Source organism: Macaca thibetana, chromosome 8 (assembly GCF_024542745.1).
Source record: "Macaca thibetana thibetana isolate TM-01 chromosome 8, ASM2454274v1, whole genome shotgun sequence".
Lineage (NCBI taxonomy): Eukaryota > Metazoa > Chordata > Mammalia > Primates > Cercopithecidae > Macaca > Macaca thibetana.
The window spans coordinates 53,087,501-53,111,420 of record NC_065585.1 but is presented as its reverse complement, the minus strand read 5'-3'; the positions used below and the strand labels follow the sequence as shown (position 1 = coordinate 53,111,420).

Here is a 23,920-nt window from a genome sequence, read left to right as displayed (position 1 = left end):
GCTGGGATTACAGGCATGAGCCACTACTCCCAGCAAAAAGTTATTTTTGAGAATGCGCATCTAAATAATAGTAACAGCTAAGCTATAACACATCTACTATGTGTCAGGCACTGTCTCATAAGTTTTTTACCTATTAACTCATTATACAGAAATGCTTATGAAATATGTATTACCATCCCCATTTTACACGAGGAAACTGAAGCACAAAGAGATTATGACCTGCCAAAGGCTGCAAAACTAATATGGAGAGGAATGAGTAATTTGAATCTAGAAATTCTACTGAGTTTGTGCTTTCAACCTTCATGCTAGATTTCCTGAGGATTTACAGAGCAATGAGAAATTCCATAATTCAATCATATGACAATCATAAAACTTGCCAGCTAGTAGTATTTTAAAATACTAATTCCTCTACCAACCCACTTGGGACAGGGGATGGTATTAATTCAACAAGCTCCTGAGCTACTAAGCTTTTTTTTTTTTCTTTTTTTCTTTTTTTTTGAGACAGAGTCTCATTCTGTCCTCCAGGCTGGAATACAGTGGTACGATCTTGGTTCACTGCAACCTCCTCCTCCAGGGTTCAAGCAATTCTCCTGCGTCAGCCTCCCGAGTAGCTGGGACTACAGGGGTGCACCACCATATCTGGCTAATTTTTTGTATTTTTAGTGGAGATGGGGTTTCACCCTGTTAGCCAGGATGATCTCAATATCCTGACCTAGTGATCTGCCCGCCTCGGCCTCCCCAAGTGTTGGGATTACAGGCGTCAGCCACCACTCCCGGCTCTAAGTTTTTTATGAATGCTAAGTTTGATTTTTCATTACACTTAAACAAAACTTTTTGATATTTCTATCTCTGGCAAGTACTAAACTCTTAACAAAACAGAGTGAAGGTATTTTCTAAATTTACTACGACATCATCACAATGTTCATACATTTTTTAAAAGCACAGGGAAAGTGTATTTATATTTGAGAATTTATGTCCAGTCCCTGACAATAGCCTTAAACCTATCATTAGAAAAAAATTTTGGCCAGGTACAGTGGCTCACGCCTGTAATACTAGCACTTTGGGAGGCCAAGGTGGGCAGATCCCTTGAGCTCAGGAGTTCAAAACCACCCTGGGCGATAAGGCAAAACCCCACCCCTACAAAAAATACAACAAAATTACCTGGGTGTGGTGGCAGTCACCTGTAGTCCCAGCTACTTCGGGGGCTGAGGTGGGAGCCCAGGAGGTCAAGGCTGCAGTGAGCCAAGATTATGCCACCACACTTCACCTTGAGTGACAAAGTGAGACCCCGTCTCAAAAAAAAAAAAAAAAAAAAAAAAAAAAAAGATGTGGAAGACTTCTAGAAAACAAAGAGAGAACACACAGATACAAGACAAACTACAGAAAGATTCTAGAATAGTCAAAAGCTAGTAAAAAGGAAAGTAATTTAAAAGAAAATGTCAGGAGCCAAGAGAGTGACGTGACAACATTCTGAGAGAAAAAGGAACCAAAGACAAAGAAAGGAAAAAGATCTACTACGGAGATTCTGACAAGCACTTCAGAAAACATACAAAGTGCTAACCAGCAACTGCCTCTCTATACATATAAAAGTAATTCTACTTCATGGTCAAATCTGTCAGTTCTGATCACATTATCTTGCTCTTCTTCTGTGAAGTATACCATGTAATAAAACTTAAATGTAAAGTAAGTCATACTTTGAAAATAGAGACAGCTGTGTTAAAATTTGCTTTCTAATTTTGTTAAGAGTTGGATATTTGGAGTTCTCCCTGGAAAGTAAATGAGTAACAACAGTAAATATAATAAATATCTATTATTTCAAGAAAACCTACTTAATGAAAAGTCCTTCAAGATGTCAACTTGCATTTTATTTAAAGAACAGAAATACCATTATGAATTCAGTGTATACTCAGTTACTCAGTGTTAAAAACTGTTTCAGAAGTTATTCAAAAAAGAGATTTTAGTATCTTAGGAAAACCCTTTTTTTTTTTTTTTTTTTTTTTTTGAGACAGAGTCTTGCCCTGTCATCCAGGCTGGAGTGCAATGGCGTGATCTCGGCTCACTGCCACCTCCGCCTCCCAGGTTCAAGTGACTCTCCTGCCTTAGCCTTCCAAGTAGCTGGGATTATAGGCATGTGCCAGTATGCCTGATTATTTTTTTTTTTTTTTTTTTTAATCTTTAGTAGAGAAGGGGTTTCACCATGTTGGCCAGGCTGGTCTCGAATCCCCGACCTTGTGATCCGCCTGCCTCAGCCTTCCAAAGTGCTCGGATTACAGGTGTGAGCCACTGCGTCTGGCCAGGAAAACTCTTAAAATTCAATTAGCAATAGATTAATTGAGTTATTTTACTAACCCCCTATACTCACTTAATACTACGGATATATTTCAAAAGTGAGAATGGGATTGAGTTTAACAAGCACAACACATCAGTCATGAAAGTTACATTCTTCTCTGTGAAGTCCCCAAATATAATTTTAAAATGCTAAGAATGTGTGTATGACTAAACATTCCCAGTGTTTCCAAGTTAGGGATATAAGTAGGGCAATATTTTGAACCAAAGATATCTTCTATAATATATTCCGAAGGTCTCATTTGAGACCAGACAGTAGTTTAAGAAGCAAAAGAATTAGGCTAAAAGAAATACATACCACTGGGGATATGGAGATCTAAATGTATATAAAGATATAGACATATCCATAGATTTATCTGCACACGTGCACTCCATTAAACACTTTCCAGCCACAGAAAATAGATTTATCAGCCAATAATCTCCAATCCTTTCACTACACACATCAATTCATTCAACTCCAAAGCCTGGAAGAGGGACTTAGAAAGCACTTAATGTAAATGATTGTGGCCCATAATTACAAACCACCTGTCCTCTTATTTACAGCCATAGCTCTGTCTCAGAAAATAGTACACAAGGCTGAAAGAATCAGCTAGTAAGGATGTACAGTGAAAAAAACTGTCAAAACACTATTGGATGCTAAAACTTGCACACTGCAGAGTTCTACACAGATTTTCTCTAAAGTTATAATAGTATCTTAATGGCAACTTAGGATTCTGTGTCCATAAAGAACATAATGTCTTAATGTTGTCTATAAACAAAGAAATTAAATGCTGTACCCTTTGACTAATATAACTTACAAAAGCTTAAAGCCAAACAAACATCTCAGGTTTAACAAAAATATAAATCCACTGAACATCACTAAAAATAGTACAGTTTGCGTACTTTTAAAAAGGAGTTTTTTAAAACCAAGTGTATTTTGGTTATGTAACAGGGACAATGAACCTCTCTTCCTGGAAAACATGATATACACCTATATCACCAGAATCTGACTGTAGCATTAGTGACTATACACAAAATGGCCCTTGTTCTATGTGCTGATAACTCACTTAGGTATGAAGTCTGATCAATTTTGGAGATGTTTCTTTTACAGTGGATGGCAGATGATAGCAATCTGGTCAGTTTGGTCAACTGAATTGAGGTAACTATCCTATGGCCTTAACACTAGCTATTCCCTTGCCTTCTTCCACTAGACCCAAAGGCCCTCAAAGAAAGAAATGAAGACTCTTTTTCCTTCATTAGAATGCCTAGCACAATGCCTGGCATATAGTAAGCACTCAGTAAATAAATACTGACTCAATGAATCTGTTCAATAGAATAAGCCAAACTAGATGTTTTAACTCCCTAAGTTTTATTTACTTCAAGGCTCTCAATTTTTGCCTAGACTGGATAGTTATAAATGTCTCCTCTGTCCTAAGCAAATCTCTCATGATTAATCAATTTTTGTTCATAATAAGGAAATAAACACAAGACTTTTTTTCCACTCTGCTCTAAATAGTTTGGTTTCGACCAATACAAGCTCAAACCAAATGTAATTCTGTTTTCGCTGCTTGCCCTACTCTGACCTGACAAATACAGTTTTGCCTTTAAAATATGCTTTAGATTAATAATTGTTAGGTAAATTAAGTGACTTAGACTCTTCCATTATTTAATACTTATGACAATAGGCATTCAGCATTCAGAGATTAGCAAAAATCTACAAACCTAAGTGCATAGAAAGCTACACTGGCTGAGAACAAATTGAAAACAATAATGTGATCAATAGACAGATCATATACTTCAAGTTTTTAACTTTTGATAATCAGTCATAATACTAATGAGGCCAAAGTTATGAGCTTAATCTGCACATGTTTTGCAGCATGGACAGTACTCTAACTTGAATTAGCAGATGGGTATGGGGTTAATCACATAAGAGAATATAAGAGAACAAGAATCCACAGAAACCCATCTCCCTAAGTTTACTCAAAAAGTATTCACATGTAATAGGCGGTAATGTCAGCGACAAAACCATATTATTAATTTAGGTAAAAGTTCACAGGCCACACAAAAATTCTTTGAGGTTGACGATTTCTTTCAACATATATGGGATTATATTCTATCTATAACCCCAACAATTCCCAAATATCAATAAGTAATACAGTTACATACTAACATTCCATTTCTAAGGCACAACTATATTATGAGTCCCATTATAAAACTAGAATTAATACAATCATGATCAAGTAATGCAAGTTAAGATCAAATCAAAGGAAGAGTGCTGCATCGGTATCATTAATTTAAAAATAGCTGTAGGCAAAATATATAGTTTTTAGGTCTCTCTGGGCAGGGGCTGTTGAGAAAAAAGTTAAAAAAAAACATATATATATATACACACATATATATGTGTGTATCTGAGATTCAACTAACAAACAAGATTGTCTTATGGGCTGTTTCTTGAATTAATAATTTGAAACATACATCCTCGTGTGCAGTGCTAACATTGGTAGGCAGTGGCAGAATTCACTAGAGACCTTGATGGAAGTGTCTAAGCCCCAGGCCCACTCCCTGAGATTGTTTTTGCTATTTTGAGGCATTTTGAAGGAGCGCAAGTTTTAGTTAAGCACATGAAATTCTGGTTCAGTGCGGAAACTCTGCCATCAGCTCAATACATTTACCTGGAAAAGGAATTTAAGTTTTGTGGCAATCTCTGTCTATGCCAATCTGCCCAAATTCCTAACAGACAGATAAGACATATTGGAGGATATGTAAATTGTTTATTGTCTTAAAATTCCTTGCATATCCTTTAATTTTAAAAAGAAGTTAAAAATAAAGTCAGCATTAACAGCATAAGAAATATGTGTTCGAGATACTCATCTGAAGAAAAGTTACCTAGTGTAACTGGGTCTGGGTTGACGGGACTCTGCTGCCTGGAGTGACTGCTGCTACTGCCGCCACCTTTTTTTAAGTCCTCGGCATCACTGTATCGCCGGATCCAGTAATTCAATTCTTCCCGGTCTGCTTCTTGACACCGCCTTAGTACGGTGAGAGATCGCCTTGTTTTTTCTACCATGTCCATTATGCAGTTTAACAGCTATGTGGGAAAGGGGAGAATAGGGAAGAGCGTATAAATCATCACAATTAAAGATTTTACTGAATAGTGAAACAAACCATTTCAGGACAATGAAGGAAGCAATTTTATCCCTGAAGTTTTTGGTCTAGTATTTTCTACAGCTAGATTTGAAATTCAGAGCCAATAGATGAGAAAATTCGACGGGAATGAGAAGAGAGATGTATGAACACAAGACAGAAGGGAAATTTCACCTGAAGGCACTATAGCCAGTAAATCCACCTCTCTAAATACTAATCCCATTACTTTAGAAATTAAATAACCTTTTCACAATAAAACAGTAGCCCACTGATCTGGCTTTGAGAATTCCTTTCCAAGATCTAAACATTTCTCTTAAGTGGCTTTCATATCAATTTAGAAATCAAATTCTACATTCTACTTCAAATATTCTCGCTCATTATTTTTTTCAAGGATAGCAGGAAACACAGTACCTTCAAAGGATCACCAAGCTTTTATTTTATCACATAACCTCACTCCAGTTGTTTTCCAAACATTTTTTAATCCCAAATGATTACTGATGTCTTACGTGGTCAAGATGTTTCCACTCTTCTGCCCATTCTCTGTCTGTTAGTCTGTGATCAATCATTTCTTCTTGACGTGTGCCATGCAACCCTACAAAAATAGAGAAGGCTGAATAACCCTAAAGCGTTCAGTATACAACCCATACACACACAGACTCACAGCAAGGACTATGTGGGCAAACTCAATGATGTAAAAATACATTTGATTTTGAATGGAGACATGATTCAGAATTACCTAATAGGTTCCTCACAGAATGATAAAATACGAGAACTAGAAGGAATTTCAGAGGTCAGCTGGTCAGAAGACTTTATTTTACACACAAGAGACAGTTAAGTGACACCAAGCCCACAGCTAGTTATCCACACAACACTCTGTAAGTAAAAATACATTCTAACTCTTAATAAATATAAGAAACCACAAGTAGACATTAAGTGGTTTTTAAAGCATTGACGTCCTGCATTAAAAATAAAGATAGCATAAGTCATTTTACATGGGAAGGGACATGCTTTCTCAAAACAAGCATGGTAAATTTTTCCATATTTCAGCCTTGCATAAATGAATACAATCCTAACACATATACCTACATGACAAAATTAGACCATGAAGAGAAGGCTTGTATAATATGGAGCTACATATACTCATTTGGTTTACCAAAAAAATAAAAAATAAAAGTAAATTGGACATCCTTCATTACAAAATTAACATACAAGATATAATTTGACAAATATCATAAATCCAAGTGAACCAACTGAAAATCCTAATTTGAAGTCCATAAGACTTAATGCTCTTTAGCATCATAATTAAGATACCACTATGAAAAAGTAATATATAAGTGTTTACCAAGTGAGCACCAGTATTAACGAATTTAAGCAGTTAGCTAGGATGCTCATTAAAATAGGAAGTAAATGTGTCTCACTAAAAAGATGGGCTGAAAGGTTCCGATCAGAGAAACCTGGAAACGTGTTGTTCCTCTTACATATTCACTTTATATTCTGTTGAATAGGAAAGTCATTGAGCTGTGGCATTATTTTGCAATTTAAATGAACAAAACTATTATTTTTGGTTACCAATTCTCAAAATGTTACTCTGAACAGCAAATAAGGTTTCTTATAGTTTGGGTTTCTAGATAACTGGGCTAACTCTCTGTGGAACTTATGTAAGAATTAAATGACCAAACGAGTTATAAGACACTGAATTTTACTTTTTGTGAGATTTAAGTGGTTAGAAATCCCTTTTTTTCAATGATGTACACAAATAAAGATGAGTCACATGACTCTGTTCAGCCAACCATGTAAAGAGATTTCATTTACAACTGATGGAAGTGAACAAATTTATGACAACCCTTTCTCAGACTAACTGCAAAGCTAAATGCAAGATGCTTTGTACCACTCCTGTCCAATTAGAACATATTCTAAGATATATTTTAAAAGTTAAAATTGTCAATGCCACCTATTGGTTAAAAAGTAAAAGTGCAAATATGTTTTATTAATTTGCATAATATAAACACATTGGGAAAAATAGTACTTAGTTACTGCTCTGTTGTGATTATTTCAAGTTGAAATGTTTGCAAATATGTAATTTTTGTTAACTTATTTGTTGCCTGTGTTTTAGGGAAAAACCACTACTGTTAAAATTAGTCACCACAGAAAATAACCAGAAAGTGATAAGGATATAAATGTGACAGTGACTTCCATGTTAGAGGCATCTGAATATTTGCCTTTAAGGACAAGAATTCCAGAGGTCTCAAAAGCTTGAAAAATTCAGCAGAACAAATCAGTAATGACACAAGCTGTAACGCCTGGAGTAATATTAATGAGCAACAGGACATCTGTGGTAGTGGGATTTCAGCATTTGTGAAACAGTACTAAGCTTCATCTCATTTAAAAAAAATACTAAGTGTATTAGAAACATGTTTGAGCTCAAGTACTTGCTGAAAAAATGTAAGATTCATTTGCTGCTTTTGAACACTGAAAGTCATTTGTTAGATCTAATCAAATCTTTAAAAATAAAAAATAAATCAAGATTTTACATTTACTAATTTCTCTATTTAAGATACTTAAATATTCAGCAGCACACAATTTTTATTTATAGTCATAATACCAGAGGGATGTACCAGGGGAAAATAGCTCATAATCATTAAATAGCTCATAATCACATTTTCATTTGTGGGAAATTTGACACTAATGTTGAGTCTTAACTAGTTATTTTGTTTTAGAATATTTTGACTAGGCTAAAACTCTAAGCTTACTTATAAACTAATGCCGCTAACAGGTTACTTTACTGAAGGATTCTAGTGAGTATATGTCCCTACACATAATAGGCATTTATAAATCGTACCAGACTAAGTATATCTTTATGACAATTTTTATATTCTCAAAATGGCAGCCTGATGTAATACCATAATTTGTTGCTCATACATCAAGATTTTATTTTACATTAACACACACTAAACTCTGCCAGACTTTAGGGATGGTTTAGTAGCTGCACATATTTATAGAGATTAGCACTATTAGTTTTATAAGCTAATATAATTAAAAGGTAAGGAACATGGTCTGAAGAAAATCACATAAAACCAATGGATACAGATATAATTCATAAAGGGATATTTTACATTACTTGATGAAAACATAATCGTTGCACATAAGTGTAATTACTTCCTTGCTGATTACTGTATAGTGCACTGGAACTAATATTTCACAAAATAGCACCTGCTGCCTAAGAAACAGGCCATTTGCTAACACATCTACAAAATGGGATCCCTTGAATTGGTCTCACCACGACCTGATGACTCCACTGCTATTTAAAAACATGCAGTCATGGTTTTCAGTACTTAAGTCATAAATAAATGCTAAGGCTTTGTGTAGAAGGGAATTGTTATCACATTTGATTTTGGGGTCCAAATATCAATCCAGATCAAGAAATAGCATAACCACCTTTGAAAGCTCTTCAGAAATGGTACCTGCGAGAACATTAGACAGATTGGCTATTAAGAAAGCACAAAGTATATGCTTAGTCATTTGTCTGACACACTATATAAACGTAGAAATTACTGTTGTGGAGAACCAGAACTACTAATTTACTATCTTACAACCAAAGCTTCAATCGCCCCTCCCCTCATCCTGACTCTTCCTGCTTTCTAAACATTTGGGGTGTTGGGCGTAGAAAGGCAAAAAAGGCCCTACCCGTGGAGCCCCTGTTTGCTAGCAACATACTTGGAAATCAAATGTAAACTTTATATATTAAGACTCTCTCTGCCTGTGGCTAAAAACAAAACAAAACAAAACAAAAACCACTATCACTGTAATCAAGTAGTGAATAACTGGCTAGCTACATTCCCCAGAATTCTGTATCCTCAGCTCTGTTTTTGGGTTTTCTACTTGCACTTCATCCCCTGCTCTTTCTAGTGTACTGGCCACTAAGTCACCCGCATCACGAAAGTTTGCCAGCAATTCGTTACAAGGTAGAGAAAGTCCTGTTGGTGGGTGATGTGGACACAGGAGATGGAAAAAGAAGAGGAGACTCACTATTGCTCTCAGTTAGACTCATCACTAATTAAGAATTGAAGGCACTCCAGTAATAGTGTACTTACTAATAACCCTCTGATACACTATCATCTCCACCACTGAACCACTAATCATATGTTTAAAAACTTACCTTGTTCATCTTCTCTCTCACTTTTCATGGTAGACATTTGTTCTACAGAAGGCAATGTCTTCAAAATGCTTTACTACTTCTTTTTTTTTTTTTTTTTTTTTGAGACAGGGTCTTGCTCTGCCACCCAGGCTGGGGTGCATGGTGTGGGGTGCAGTGGCATGATCTCATCTCACTGTAACCTCTGCTTCCTGGGCTCAAGCGATCCTCCTGCCTCAGCCCCACAGGTAGCTGGGGCTAAAGGAGTCCACCACCATGCCTGGCTAATTTTTTAATTTTAGTAGAGACGGGATTTTGTCACAGTGCCCAGGCTGGTCTCAAACTCCTGAGCTCAAACTCATCTACCCATGTCGGCCTCCCAAAGTGCTGGGATTATAGGCGTGAGCCACTGCACCCAGACAAAATGCTTTACTTCTAATAGTTTTATGCAAAGAAGGAATGAACACAGGGAAATAGAACACATATTTGCCCAAATTCACTTCTTCAGTATTCCGATCCTTGACCCCAAATTGTCAATATTAACTTCAATCACTGGCATTTTCAAGTAAACAAAAGTACCAAATCATTCCTCAGGAAACATCTGTGAAGCCGCAGATAGCATACCATATCATACTTTGGAAATATGGAATATCATGGAGGCTCGAAAAAAATCAAAATAAACGTAGAGACTATCTGAAACAAAAGACACAATGCAAGAAAATAAAGTGATTTTTTAAAATATTTGTGGCAGGCAGACTGCATATGAAGTCTCGTGTTAAAAGAGAATTCAAGCTAAAAATTTATTTTGCATTTGTTACAAACACAATTGAGGGTCTTGTATTAATATAGATGCCCTCCTCCAAAGAAATTTAGTGTACTGTCTTAAAGAATACAAGTGATTAGGAGAGAGACAGCGCACAGCTGTTGAAAAGTCTATTAATACCAATCAAGTTTTTTTCATAAAGGAGACAATATAAAGCAAGATAAGATAAGATAATTTTTATCCCTATCACAGATTTCAAGCCTCAAGTTCAGTTCAGAAGTAATGGTGCAAGTCTTCAAGCACCCAATCCCATAAGAAGTGAACAGATCCTTCAGTCTTACCCATAGGTCTGTTTCTGTCCCTGAGGTCCCTGTGGCTGGGGTGTCGATAGGAGTCCCTGTAGTGGTGGGCAATGGCCATATCATCCAAACGGTAATGCTGAGGTGGAGGTGGGGTGGGGTGAGGCAGGCCATTGGGCTGGTAGGATAAGCCGTTATTTGGACTGTACCGCTGGCCTGGGCTAATAGTGCATGGTCGCTTGCTTGGATGTTCTGAGTGCAAAGGCTCTCTGTCAAAGCCATTTTCTTTGGTTCTAAGAGGGAAAAAACAAGAGTTTGTTTCATCATCTATTCAGAAATCAGCACAGTTCAGTCACTCATATTTGAGCTTGGAATAAAGACAGAATATTTTTTACTGACCAGAAACCTAAACTCAGCTTCCCAGAAAACATACGGGAATTCACTGAGACCTGTGTCGAGACCTAAATGATCATAAGCCTGCAGATAGGAGAAAATGCTTCACTTCTCATCAAATTAGCAAATATCTTTTCAGTTGAAGCTCATGTGGTTAAGTCACAAACAAGAGGAAACTCAAGTCTCCTGTAGATAACATTTTCATTCAAAAAACAGTGCTTGATTTCTAACAAGTTACCCTAAGACCGACTATATTTGATGAAGAATCATCAAGGTAAAACATCACCACTCTCTTGATGAACACTTGAGCTACACCTATTCCACTTGGTCTCTGACTTCTGTGTCAGAGAACATCTAAGAACTGTGTTGTTCAATACATTAGCTACATGTGGTTGCTTAACTTAAAATGTAAGTTACTTAAAATTAAATAAAGCTTAAAATTCAGTTCTTCAGTATCAGCAGCCACATTTCATGTGCTCAACAGGTACGTGTGGCTGGTGGCTTCAGTAGTGGACTGCACAGATATATAACATTTCCATCATCACAGAAACTTCTACAGGAAAGTAAGGATCAAACCAAGTGAACAGAGCATGCAATGCAATGTCTGAGACCCTGACACTATCTTGAGTCACCAAGGTAATCAATCAGCAGTCATACAGAGCTAGCCTGGACTAGAAGGAAGATGTAGGTCATTATTTTATTTTAAAGTTGAGGAAACACATACACAGAGAGCTAATGTATCCTGTCTGGGGTTATCAGGTTATACGGCAGGACGGGAACACCCTGACGACACATCACCATGTGATGCACAAAACTCTGAACTTGGCTTTCAGAAGGAATGCATTCTATAAATAAGACCTGATAACTAGTCACGATTCCTTGATTCTCAAATAAATGTAGGACTCAAGAAGTAATTTCTGGCTGTATATACTTCTACTGCTTAGAGACTAGCCCCTAATATATTCAATAAGATAGAAACAAACCATATTCAACTTTGACTGTAATCACTGCTCCCAAACTTACTTTTTACTTACAAGACCGGCACTCTTATCTTTAGACAGGTGGTAACATCTATTTTCTCAGGGACATTTTCTCATAAGAATTCTACTGGTTCACAGTGGCTACAGACTTCTACATGCCTTCTTTATTTTAGGTAGTAAAATAACAGCATAGAGGCACTTTTTCTACTTTCCTGGCATCTAGTGACAGCATCTAGTCTTTGTCTGATAATACTAGAGCAATCCAGGTGGAAACTGAATCAACAACAGAGATGATCAGGGGCAACAGGATACTACAATGAAACATCCTTTATGCCCCTTTAGGGTGGGTCCCGCAGTGACAATTCATACACACCAGGCTGAGAAGAATAAAGGACTTAGAGACAGAAGGTAAAGACATAGAAAGAACTGAGGGTAAATCTTCAGAGTTTTATGTTAAAGAACATGCCCACTACATACTAAGAGGGATGCACTATTCTGAATAGACTGGCCAATATTGGAAATGATGGCAGAGCATAGCCCCCAAGGGAGTGGCAGCCAGGAATCCTAATGCCACTCCCATCAAAGTATGTGTCTACACTAAAACATACTGACTCCTTACATATTGATCATTGATATCAGACTAAAATATCCAGTGTAGCTGAGACATTACCTAATTGCATTGCTTTAAAATAATTTTTAAAAGTGAACTGAAACATTCTAGATACTGATTTATCTTCTAAGAGTATACCCATGTGATTCAAATCTGTATTTGCATATCCTACAAATTTCTAAATAATATACTTCAATATTCAATGCATATTAGCATAAATCAGTTGGAAAATACTGAAGACTATTAGCGGCTGTGAACATAATGCTAACATAGCACCTACCTTACTGGCAGTGTGGTGTAGTGGAAAGAGCATTGGACTGGGAATCAAGAGACCTGAGATCTAGTCCTGGCTCTTCCATGACTAGCTGTGTGACCTTGGGCAAGTCACTTAACCTCTCTAGACCTCAGTTTATTCATCTGTAAAATGAAAGGGTTGGACTAGATCAGTGGTTTTCAAACTGTGCCACCTGAGGTGCTTAAGGGATTTTGTAGGCAATGAAGAACTTTTCCCCCAAAGAATCAAGATTCTCAAGATGTAAAGTGCCAGAGGAACCCACTTCTTCTTATCTGTGTTAATCATCGGGGTTCCACTTAAGATTTCATTTTTAAAGGAAAAAGTCTGCAGCTAAAATCAAGTTTGAAAACCACTGGACTAGAAGATTTCTGCAGTCCCTTTTAGTTTGCAAACTCTGCAATTCAAGTATTTTATATTTACAGCTAAATACCATAGTTACACAGATCAAAACACACAGTGCTGATAGTCCTCTGCCCAAACCATAAGTACCTAAGGCAATCACCTTAGCCAAGTTCTCTGTTCCTTGGTTTGAACAATTTATTATTTATACCTTATTTTTTGTGCAAAAATTAGAAAACATCCTCTTAGTGCAGCCCCTGTAGAATTTCTAAATAATGAAACATCTTTCTTTGACCTATTTGGGTCAAACCACTCCAACTTACTAGTTTTCTCTCTCCTTGATCAATGAAAACAACAACAACATTGGAATAATTTTTACAATTTTTAAATGGTTAGATACGCTATTTATCTTCATCCTTAGTGGAACCCTTTGTTCAGTGCTATTACTTCAATGACCCAATTAAATGGGAGGAAAAAAGCATTATTTTTTCCTAAAGCAAGGGCAGTAATGTCCTAAAAGGCAGGCTAGGGCCCGAGTCTGTTCTCTCATTTCAATCAGGTCTTACTGTCTTATCCTGGGGCCCATCACCCTGCTAGCTACTGAAATAATAAAGCTCATGACCTCACAAGGGTAGTTTACATTCTAACAGTTGTGAAACATTAACACTTGCAGAGGTGTGGTGACTAATACCTGTAGTCCTGGCACTTTGGAAGGCTCCAGGAGGAAGGATTGTTTGAGTACAGGAGTTTGAGACCAGCCTGGGCAACATAGTGAGACCTTGTCTCTACAAAAAATAAAAAAATTGGCTGGGCATGGTGGCGTACACCTGTAGTCCTAGATACTCAGGAAGCTGGGGCAGGAGGATCACTTGAGCTCGAGATCGAGGCTGCAGTGAGCCATGATCATACCACTGCACTCCAGCCTGAGCAACAGAGTGAGACCCTGTTTCAAAAAGAAGGGGAAAAAAGGAAAATACAAAAACTTCCACTGTCCACAAAAATAAAGCTATGAAGCGTCTCTCTGTTCAAAGCATGTATGTTCAGAAGGGTAACTCAAACAATTGCCATTTGTCTGTCTGCTTCTTAGAAATGCCTACACCTACCTATATCTCATTTGCTTGGGTGAACTCCATATTTGCATTCTTCGTTGCCCTTTTCAGTGTATTAGGCAAAATTAGCAAAGACTTTTCATTGTCCCATACCAGTATACCCATGAAATAACTCAAATTCTAGTCGAAATTTGAAGTGAGAAGTCTGTTATGTCTTAAGTATTTCTGAAAGATTTTATTTGTTTTTTAAGTCTACCTGAGGATGTTCTATCTCCTTACCAGGAGACATTTTCCTCAACACAATCTAACCACTTCCACATTTAGATCCCAATCGTTTCTCTCTCGAGGTTTAATGTTCTAAGGGCAGGGGATCCTTAGGACCCAGTTGTGTGATCTCCAGTTACCATCTTTCTGGCTTCAGTATTCTGCTCAGTGAAATGGGACTAATAGAAAACAACACTTGTAGAAACAAATTAAGAGGCAACCTAATTTATACTTTACCCCATCTCAGGCTCTTTTTTTCCCCAGCTCCTCAATAACAGAAACTGTAAACTATTAGGAAAAGAAAATAAATGTCCTTTAAAAACTACATAAGGCTGGGCGTGGTGGCTCATGCCTGTAATCTCAGCTGTTTGGGAGGGTGAGGTGAATGGATCACTTGAGGTCAGCAGCTTGAGACCAGCCTGGCCAACATGGTGAAACTCCGTCCCTACTAAAAATACAAAAATTAGCCAGGCATGGTGGAGCATGCCTGTAGTCCCAGCTACTCGGGAGGCCCAGCTACTCGGGAGGCTGAAGCAGAAGAATCACTTGAACCTGAGGCAGGGAGGTTGCAGTGAACCAAGATCATGCCACTGCACTCCAGCCTAGGTGACAGAGCGAGACTCCATCTCGAGGAAAAAATAAAAATAAATAAAAACAAAAACTCTACACGAAATATTTTTAAAATGATGATTAGCTAGTGTGTGCTGGTAATCCCTTAGTAACATTTATATAAAACAGTGTAACATTCAAGGAAACGGGGAAGCATGAAAAAAATCCATCATAAAATCATGACAATAAGTAGAACAAGAGGACAAATCTCCATGGCAGAAGTGGGTGCAAGTTTTTTTCTCTACATTGACATTTTTTTTTTTAATGTGAGGAAATACCACTATAAATATTGTTTTAGGGGAAGGCAAATTGATAGAGCACAATAAACCTAAGAAAGAAGAAACTTAAATTCTAATATTCATCCTGCTATTTATTTATTTAAATAAATTATGTGCCTTACGCCCTCACTTATCTGAGTTTTGACAGACATTTCACAAGTCCAAACTGGCCTCATTTCTCTTTTGCTTTCTGACCATCTTCTACCTATTACCCAAGTAGAAACTTGAAGTCACTCTACAACTTTCTTTTCCAAATCTAAGTCCTATTGCTGATCTCAAGCATCTCTACACGGGTCCCTCCTTCCAGTCCCAGGATAACTTTGTCTTGGCCCTTGTCACACCACGGTGCCACTTTGCCAGTATCCCCCAGAGTCACGGGCCCCAGATTTGTTTGCTGTGTGTCTCAGCAGCCCAGCCAAGTCCCATGCCTAGACTGTAGTTCCTTGAAAAATGAGTAGGAGTGAGACACTGGGTCTAAAATTCTTTTAAGACCAGGCATTGAAGATTTACTTTATTTTATTCTTATATTTTAGAAGTCTGTATCTAAATCTTAAGATGGTAGTTCTATTAAACACAGACCAAAGACCTTAATAACATCAAAGACATCTTCCTTTCCTTTTCTAACACGTGCAGTTTAAGACTGCCATAGAAGGACTAGACATTGAATCGGGGCGGGGGGAGGGCAATCATTCTCATCATCATTATTTTTAAAACATAATTCAGCAAAGGGTCTCTTCAGAAATGGTTACGAAAGAGGTGACTTTAGATATGAATTTCACATAATACACTTTTATTGATACTGAATAAGGTATTGAAACAAAATACATTACAAACTCCCCAGTGCCCTTAAAAAGAAAATCAAACTAAAGGAGAGAAGCACCTTTAATCTCTCCATTGCTAAACAACCACCTAGGAGTGAGGACTTTCTGAGCAGTGTGCTAATACTTCTAGAAGTAAATAAGAGGCAGGTGGATACTTGCCACTCCAGACACACAAACGTGATGCCCAGCCCTTCAAGGATTGCAATATGCAGGTTGGGGGAGCCATCTGAGCCTTCCCTCCAGCAGTGAGAAGGTGGAATGCTTCCGTCACATGTCTGAAGCTGACCATCTGCTCAACAGTTGGGCTGTCTGTTAGTGGCTGTTCCCCTTGCCTTCTCTGATCTCTGCCACTGCTGAAGTATTCAGTTTCTGCTGCTCCTGCTGTTTGGAACTCTGCTTGCTTATTCGAATCTGTCATCTGTATGTTTCTATTGGAGCCCTCCAGTTTTTTCTGGTCAGTGAACCAATCACCGCATTTGGTTCCTGGGCTGTCTGTGACTGTTTTTATTGTATTTCAGAGATGCATTTTTTTAACCAAATAAATAAATAAAGATGCCCGGAAGAGAGACCATTTAATACACTACTAAAAATGACTGCATTAAGTTTAATTTGAATTATTTGATGAATAGTGGTTTTTGTTCTGTTTGTGGTGTTCTGCTTTGATTTAGGCACCCAGTATGTGCAATGCACTATCCTGTCCTTCAGTGGCAGTACAAAGATGACAGAAACATGGTCCCTCAACCTTCCATAAGATTTTTATTTAGGGCAGACTTTAATTCTTTACCATTAAAATGATTCAATTGGAGGTACAAGACTTCTATACTTTCATATAGGACATGTATACAGAAGGTACCATTAAAAACAGAACAAATGTGGTATGTGAGAGCAGAGTGAGAGATTACTCCAGAATGTGTACTCAAAAAGACAGAGGTTTTGGAGTCACATGGACTTGGCTTCAAATTGTGGCTATGCTATTTGCTGGCCATATGAACTCAAGAGGCTGAATCCCCTAAGAGCCTCAGTGTTTCTGCCTGCAAAATGGGAAATGATTATCCAAAGCTATGGAAAGTACTATAGGAAAGAATCTAAGAAAAGAGCCTAACATGAATTTGGCATTCAATAAGTTAATCAAAGCACTCTGTTTTCAAGCAGGAGCATTCAGAGGCTAACGGTACAGAATCACGGCTATGAGAGCATGGGCGTTTGAGTCCGAGAACCTAGGGTCAGAATCCCATTAGGGCTTCTGACAAGCCATGTGACTTCACACACATTATTTGGCCTTCTTGAGTCTATGCCATAGGATTGTGAGGAAATGAATGCTATATGTTAGTCTGTCGATTATTTAGCACAGGGCCCAGCATACCTGAAGTGCTCAGTAAACAGCAACCATTATTATAGTATTTATAAGTGGGAAGCTTTCATTCAAATAGCAGATACTCAGTTAGGCCGTGAGGTATTAATAGAATTACGACACATAAGAACTAGGAAAGACAGTAGAAACCATCAGTTGGAATACAGATTAAGAAGTGAGGAGTATGCAGTAAGGTTAGACCCTAACAAAGCAGCAAGAAATCAGGTTAACAAGTTAAAGTTGAAGCTGGAATGTGGAGAGAACAAAATGCCCTCTATAATTTTGTGCTGGGCACAGTGGCTCATGCCTGTAATCCCAGCACTTTGGGAGGCCGAGATGGGTGGATCACCTGAGGTCAGGAGTTCAAGACCAGCCTGGCCAACATGGTGAAACCCCGTCTCTAATAAAAACACAAAAAATTAGCCGGGCATGGTGGTGGGCCTCTGATGTCTCAGCTACTTGGGAGGCTGAGACAGGAGAATCACTTGAACCCAGGAGGTGGAGGTTGCAGTGAGTCAAGATCCCTCACCGAAGCCTGGGCAATAAGGGCAAAACTTCATCTCAAATAAATAAATAAATAAATGTAATTTTGTGCTATTTCACTGAAAGGCCTCCCAATTGATGCGACTAATATTTTTAAAAATCACTCCTTGCAACTGTGGAATACATAATAGAAGGAACGCAAACTAGAATGTATAAATTGACACAAAATCCCTACATTTTTTTCATAGAATACTGAATGCAGGTTATACAAATTTAATTCTTATTTGCACAGTTGACCCTACAATTCCTTGTAAAGCATATCTATCTTTTCTTTTAGAAAGATAAAAATAGTGAAATCTCCTTCATTTTACAGAAACAAACAAAAAAAATGGGCCTAGTCGGTTTAGTTGGTGTGTACTGTTGTAACAAATCTTACAAATACAACCAATATGATTTCAAAATGATTGCCTTTGACCCTCCAACCTTCAGCATTTTCTAACTGAGGAACACAGTTAGTCAGGAACACAGGCTAGCTGTGGCTCTTCTACCGTTAAAAAGATATATAAAACCTCAGAATGTTATACTATGGCATCTACCCACTTGAGCAACTATAGAAAATAAATGAGGGAAAGTAAGGTGAAAAAAGAGAAGCTTAAGTCTTAGTTGAGTTTCCTTATTTAAATTCTGCACATTGAAACATATTTTATGCAACTGGAAGATTTCAAGTATGCAAATATGCTTGTTTCTCACTAAGAAACTTTGCAACATTAGGCAAGTTCTTTGGGCCTTACTTTGTGCAAGAATAAAGAGATGGGAGCCAGCTGGGTGTGGTGGTGCACACCTAGGTCCTAGCTACTCAGGAGCCTGAGGCAGCAGGTTCACATGAGCCCACGAGTTTGAGACCAGCCTGGGCAACATAGCTAGACACTGTCTTAAAAAAAAAAAAAATACAGATAACATCCCATGAGCAAATCCATAAATTTAAAGTATGTGTAATTTTTTTTTCTTTTGGTATGAAATATAAAAAGGCAGGGTGTGGTGGCTAATGCCTGTAATCCCAACACTGTGGGAGGATCACATGAGACCAGGAGTTCGAAACCAGCTTGGGCAACACTGCAGACCATGCCTAAGGAAAAAAAAAAAAAAGAATGGGGCCTGGTGTATCCATAAGATCCCTCCCAGGTGACAAATTACATATCTCTAAAGTTCATGCAAGTCTTTTTAGAGAATAATGTTTAATTCTTGGGGGAGGAGGAAATACATATTAATCCAACTACAAGGCCTTTGTATTGAAAGTTTAGAAGTGTTAAACTGAGAGTAATGTAAAGCATAATTACATTAAAATAATGACATGTAAGGGGATTAATACTTAACATCAATCATTTGAGATAGTAGGGGGAACAAAATGGGAAACAAAACAACAATGTTACCCATACAAAAGCAAAGATTATTTGATTTGATTTCTTAAGCAAGAAGAACCCTAAATCAGAAAAGTAGCATAACAGGTGAGAATACGATACTAAAGGCAAATTAGATCAAAAAGCTGTGATATCAAAGCTCTGAGAAAAGAAAGACAGCAATGATAATCATCCTAACACAATTATTTTCTTTAAATCTTAATAATTTTAATCCATTCTGCAGTCTCAAAGAAAGCAAGCATTATCTAACAGTTCTTTTCCTTCCTCCTACACAAAAGTGCTTGTGTCTTTACGAGCTACCACGGTGAGCAGTTTTAAAGAGTGCTCTTAGCTTCTACTCTCTATCCGAGAGAGTGTTCATTTCGTTTACATGGCTCCAAAACAAAAGACTGCATTCTCTTCTTCAGCACCTCCCATCACAGCATGATAGAAGAATAAATGTTTACTATAAATAACTGACTTTTACATATTAACAAAGAATAGAAATCAGAATTTTCTACTTAGTTTCCCTAATATTTTGGGAAAGAAATAACATAATTTTATAACAAAAATTGTCTTTTTCTACTTTGGGTTCTACAATATTCTCTCACAGACCTACAAAATCAGTACACTTGTTCAGAGACACTCTCCAGAGCTATATTTAAAAGAAAGTAGAAAACATTTCACTGTTCCATACAAGAAGAAAAAAAAAAAAATTTCATAGACTTCCCTAGAGTACTCATTTCTCTGTAAATAACAATAATGTTTAAAAAAAGAAAAAAACATAACCAGTGACAATCATATTTAAGGACAAGAAGAAAGTTAAATTTGCCAAAACCCATCCCTGAAACACGTGATGACTGTTTAGTACATTAACTCAGCAATCGTCACAGAATTTAAGCTCCCAAAGTTGTAAACAAAATATAGAGCGCTCTTTTGTTCATGACATGTCATGAACAAATTACCAAAATGTGTTTTCTCCTCAGGTGTCAGTTTTTCCCTCTTTTAGTGACTGATGGCTCCCAGTGTTATTACAGAAACAGATTGATCTTTTTAATGAGCCAGTTTAATAGACTCCAAAATCTCACCGTGGCTGCTCATCCATGTCAGACCATATGTACCAACAAAACATTCAGTAAAACAAAAAAAGCTCTGCTGTCAGACAGCTCCATACTCTATAAAATTTCATATAGTAGATCTGGATATACAGATAAATAACCAGAGAAGAGGAAAATGCATATGCAAACAAGATACAGAAAATATATGCAAAAAGAAAAAATACTGTAGAGGCCCATATTTTCTTGGCTCTGATCAAATTCCCACAAGATACAAATGTATTTACACAACATATTCTCATTACCCTTCCTCCTAACTCTAAGGAAACCCATTTGCCATCTTTGCGATATAATGTATATTTCAGTGCTCCATTTGATAAAGAATATTCCATCCAAAGATTAACCATGTGAACTCTGACTCTGGCAACCATCCATGAAAAACCGAAGGGAAAATCAGACCAAAGACTCTTTTTAGGAGAGTTCTACCCGACTGAAAGCATACAGTGATGCATGCACAGCGACGGAGCATCAAAACAAGAATGCTGAGCGTCTGCGGAATTTAAGATGAAGTTTTCACATCAATATTAACACACTGCCCAGCACTTACCTTAGGACTGTCCAATGATAGTCTAAAGTCATGATACATTCAAACATAAAATACTGGGAAAGAGCTAGTGAGAAAACAGTTGGAAATATAGAGAAATGAATGAAACAGATTTTCATATTCCCTGTTATGGTTATTTAGCAGTTAGGAATGCCAGAGTAAGTTGTGTGCATTTTCAATTTTGCCTACAGGATCATCTCTGCATTTATCTTAGCTATCTAAACCTTTCCCTGTTACACTCCCCCCACCGCAACAACCCTAAATACATTTCCTTCTTCCAATTTTCCATTGAGTCTCTCCTTCATTCTTTCATCATGGAGCTAAAATATCTCACTATCTGTATGTCATACTCATTTCCTGCAGGGTAAATGGGTTCACGTCAAACAGGAATGCACGTGTAAATCATCTAATGTTGAGCCACCTCTTGGTTTTCAGCATCATGTAGACACGCCACTCAGGCATCAGGATTAAGCAGTTCCCTTTAAAAGCTAAATTACTAAGTGCTCTATTTCACTCTTCAATGTGACCAAGAAAATACGAGTTGCAAGAATAAGAAAGTAGCTCTGTTTGTGGGTCACAGATGAAGGTAGGCCTATAATACGTCAAAAGGAGACTAATATTTCACTGTTTGCTTTAGGAATTTTAAACTATTAAGAGGTTCTATGTCAAGAGGAACAAAATTCCAGAGATTGTAGCATAAAAACTGCTTAACAGAGGATTATGTAATAGCAGTATGTAAACTGGCTGGCTTTTAAATAACATTCTGATTTGCAAAGCAGCTAATACATTTAAGGATAGCTAAGTCGGTCACAAATAGATGTCTCTGAGCAGCTCCAAAGATCTTAAGCTCCTATGAATGTGGAACATAACTGTGTCAGGGTGTTAACCTCTCGAAGGCTGTCACACCCATGCCTGATGAAATGCAGCAAAAGAGAATAGATAAGCAGAGAAAGAAAGCAAAGTATATGCTAAATAAGTTTTTGAATATAGCTTCATTATAAAATTCTCCATATTTCAAAAATACTATGCAAAATGATGCTAATAAGACTGTGCATTCCTATACCAGAAGATACAGATGAGGATGAGGTATTCACAAAAATTATTTTACTACGGTAAATGGGAAATTTCATGTGTATGCTTTATTCAACAATTACTTTGTAGGGTTTAATGGAGAAGTAGTTTTATGTTACATTTCTTTGCATTCTCAGTTATGAGAGCACAGTAGCTGATAGAACAGTATCTAACAAGTAAAATTTTCAGCAAAAATACCATCTATGGTCTCTACTGTATAACTCTTATCTTCACTTAGTTCATCTAGTGTCCCAGAAGTTTTCTCTTAGTTCGTATACAAACCAAAACGAATAGCTACTGTACTGTGTTAAGAAATACAAACAGACAAGCTTCAAAACCATGACATTTTAAGGAAACTAGGAACAGCCAATTTCAGAATATTGAAGTAAAATATGTGGTTGGGTTAAATTACATAATAAATGAGAATTTAAATACTGATGTGCATCTAAGAGCCATCAGTTGTACTCGGAAAATCTAAAAAATCGTTCATCTTCACCATTTAGCTTTAATATTACAAGCAGAAAAGATTAATCTATACAAAAGCCAAACTGTCACAAGCCAGAGATTCAAAACTCTGTTAAAATCCCAGGCCAGAGACAGATTCAGAGACAGATTCTCAAGATGGCCGCAATGGCTTATTGCTATTGTGCAAGAGACATAGGCCGGCAGTTTAATTGTCACAATAAACGTGTTAAACGTTGAGAAAAAGGCCATGGTTCATCCAGGCTCCTCCTCCCTCTCACCTGTCTGGAGTTCGCCTCTTCCCGTTTTCGTTCACATCGAGAAGCAGCTCTGAGGAGTCAACAGGTGAGGTGGTGCTGGCATCCAGAAGCAGCTGTTCATGCTGGGCGAGGTACTGGGCAGGGTTCTGTTTGGCCAGTCTTGCGCAGTGGAGGAGCTCACGCTGCAGCAGGGGCAAGTTGGCCTGCAAGGGAATGACAGGAATGAGAGGAAGGACTGAAAGGCTTCTTCTGTCCTGTTGACTTACTCTGCTTTTCGAACACTGGAGCAGAGTATGCAATGCAGCTACATCAAAGGTCAAATGCATGCCATGGACTGGAACCACAGGCACAGTTCTCAGCACTGGGCTACCATGTGCCCAGATTGCCCTAAGTGTGAGGTGACTGACCCTTGTATATTACTTTACCTCTCTTTTATTTCTTCACTGATAACATTGCGAGTGGCACATTATTTTTAGGGTCACTTTATACTCGAATATATGTTCTACAGTATGTGAGAACCTAGCTCCAACAATAAGAACTTTTGTTCTCCACAGGGAAGATAAAGGGTATACAAAATATATACATAGTCCAATTGATTTCAGAATAGTTGCCCTGACACATTCAATTTTGTATCTGGTGACTCACAAAGGTCAAGCAGGCTAATCCTAGAAAATATCTTTTATCAAGTACTAACTTAATGAAAATACACTTAAAAATATAGACATGAACATAGAGATTATTTTCCATAGTCATCAAGTTCAGACAACATTTAAGTAATGGCCTGGGTGTAGTCACATATCCCAGATGGAATTAATGCATAAAGCAGTATATTCTAGTAGTCTTCAAAAGTAATCTGCCTTCTTTGTATCAGTTTTATTCTAAGGAATGTATATACACACACACACACAGACACACACATATCTCTTCTAATGTTAG

At 37.5% G+C, this 23,920-nt stretch overlaps 1 protein-coding gene across 7 annotated transcripts in view; it reads right to left on the bottom strand.

The window, feature by feature from the left end:
- RUNX1T1 (RUNX1 partner transcriptional co-repressor 1) overlaps positions 1–23,920 on the bottom strand; it is a 148,558-nt gene that overhangs the window by 26,986 nt on the left and 97,652 nt on the right. For all 7 annotated transcript variants that reach the window (XM_050802194.1, XM_050802191.1, XM_050802192.1 and 4 more), the window contains 4 exons: positions 23,006–23,187; positions 10,706–10,956; positions 5,976–6,061; positions 5,212–5,413 (listed from right to left, as the gene is read on the bottom strand). In XM_050802194.1, coding sequence (XP_050658151.1) covers positions 5,212–5,413; positions 5,976–6,061; positions 10,706–10,956; positions 23,006–23,187 — 721 coding nt within the window. The remainder of the gene's footprint in view (positions 1–5,211; positions 5,414–5,975; positions 6,062–10,705; positions 10,957–23,005; positions 23,188–23,920) is intronic.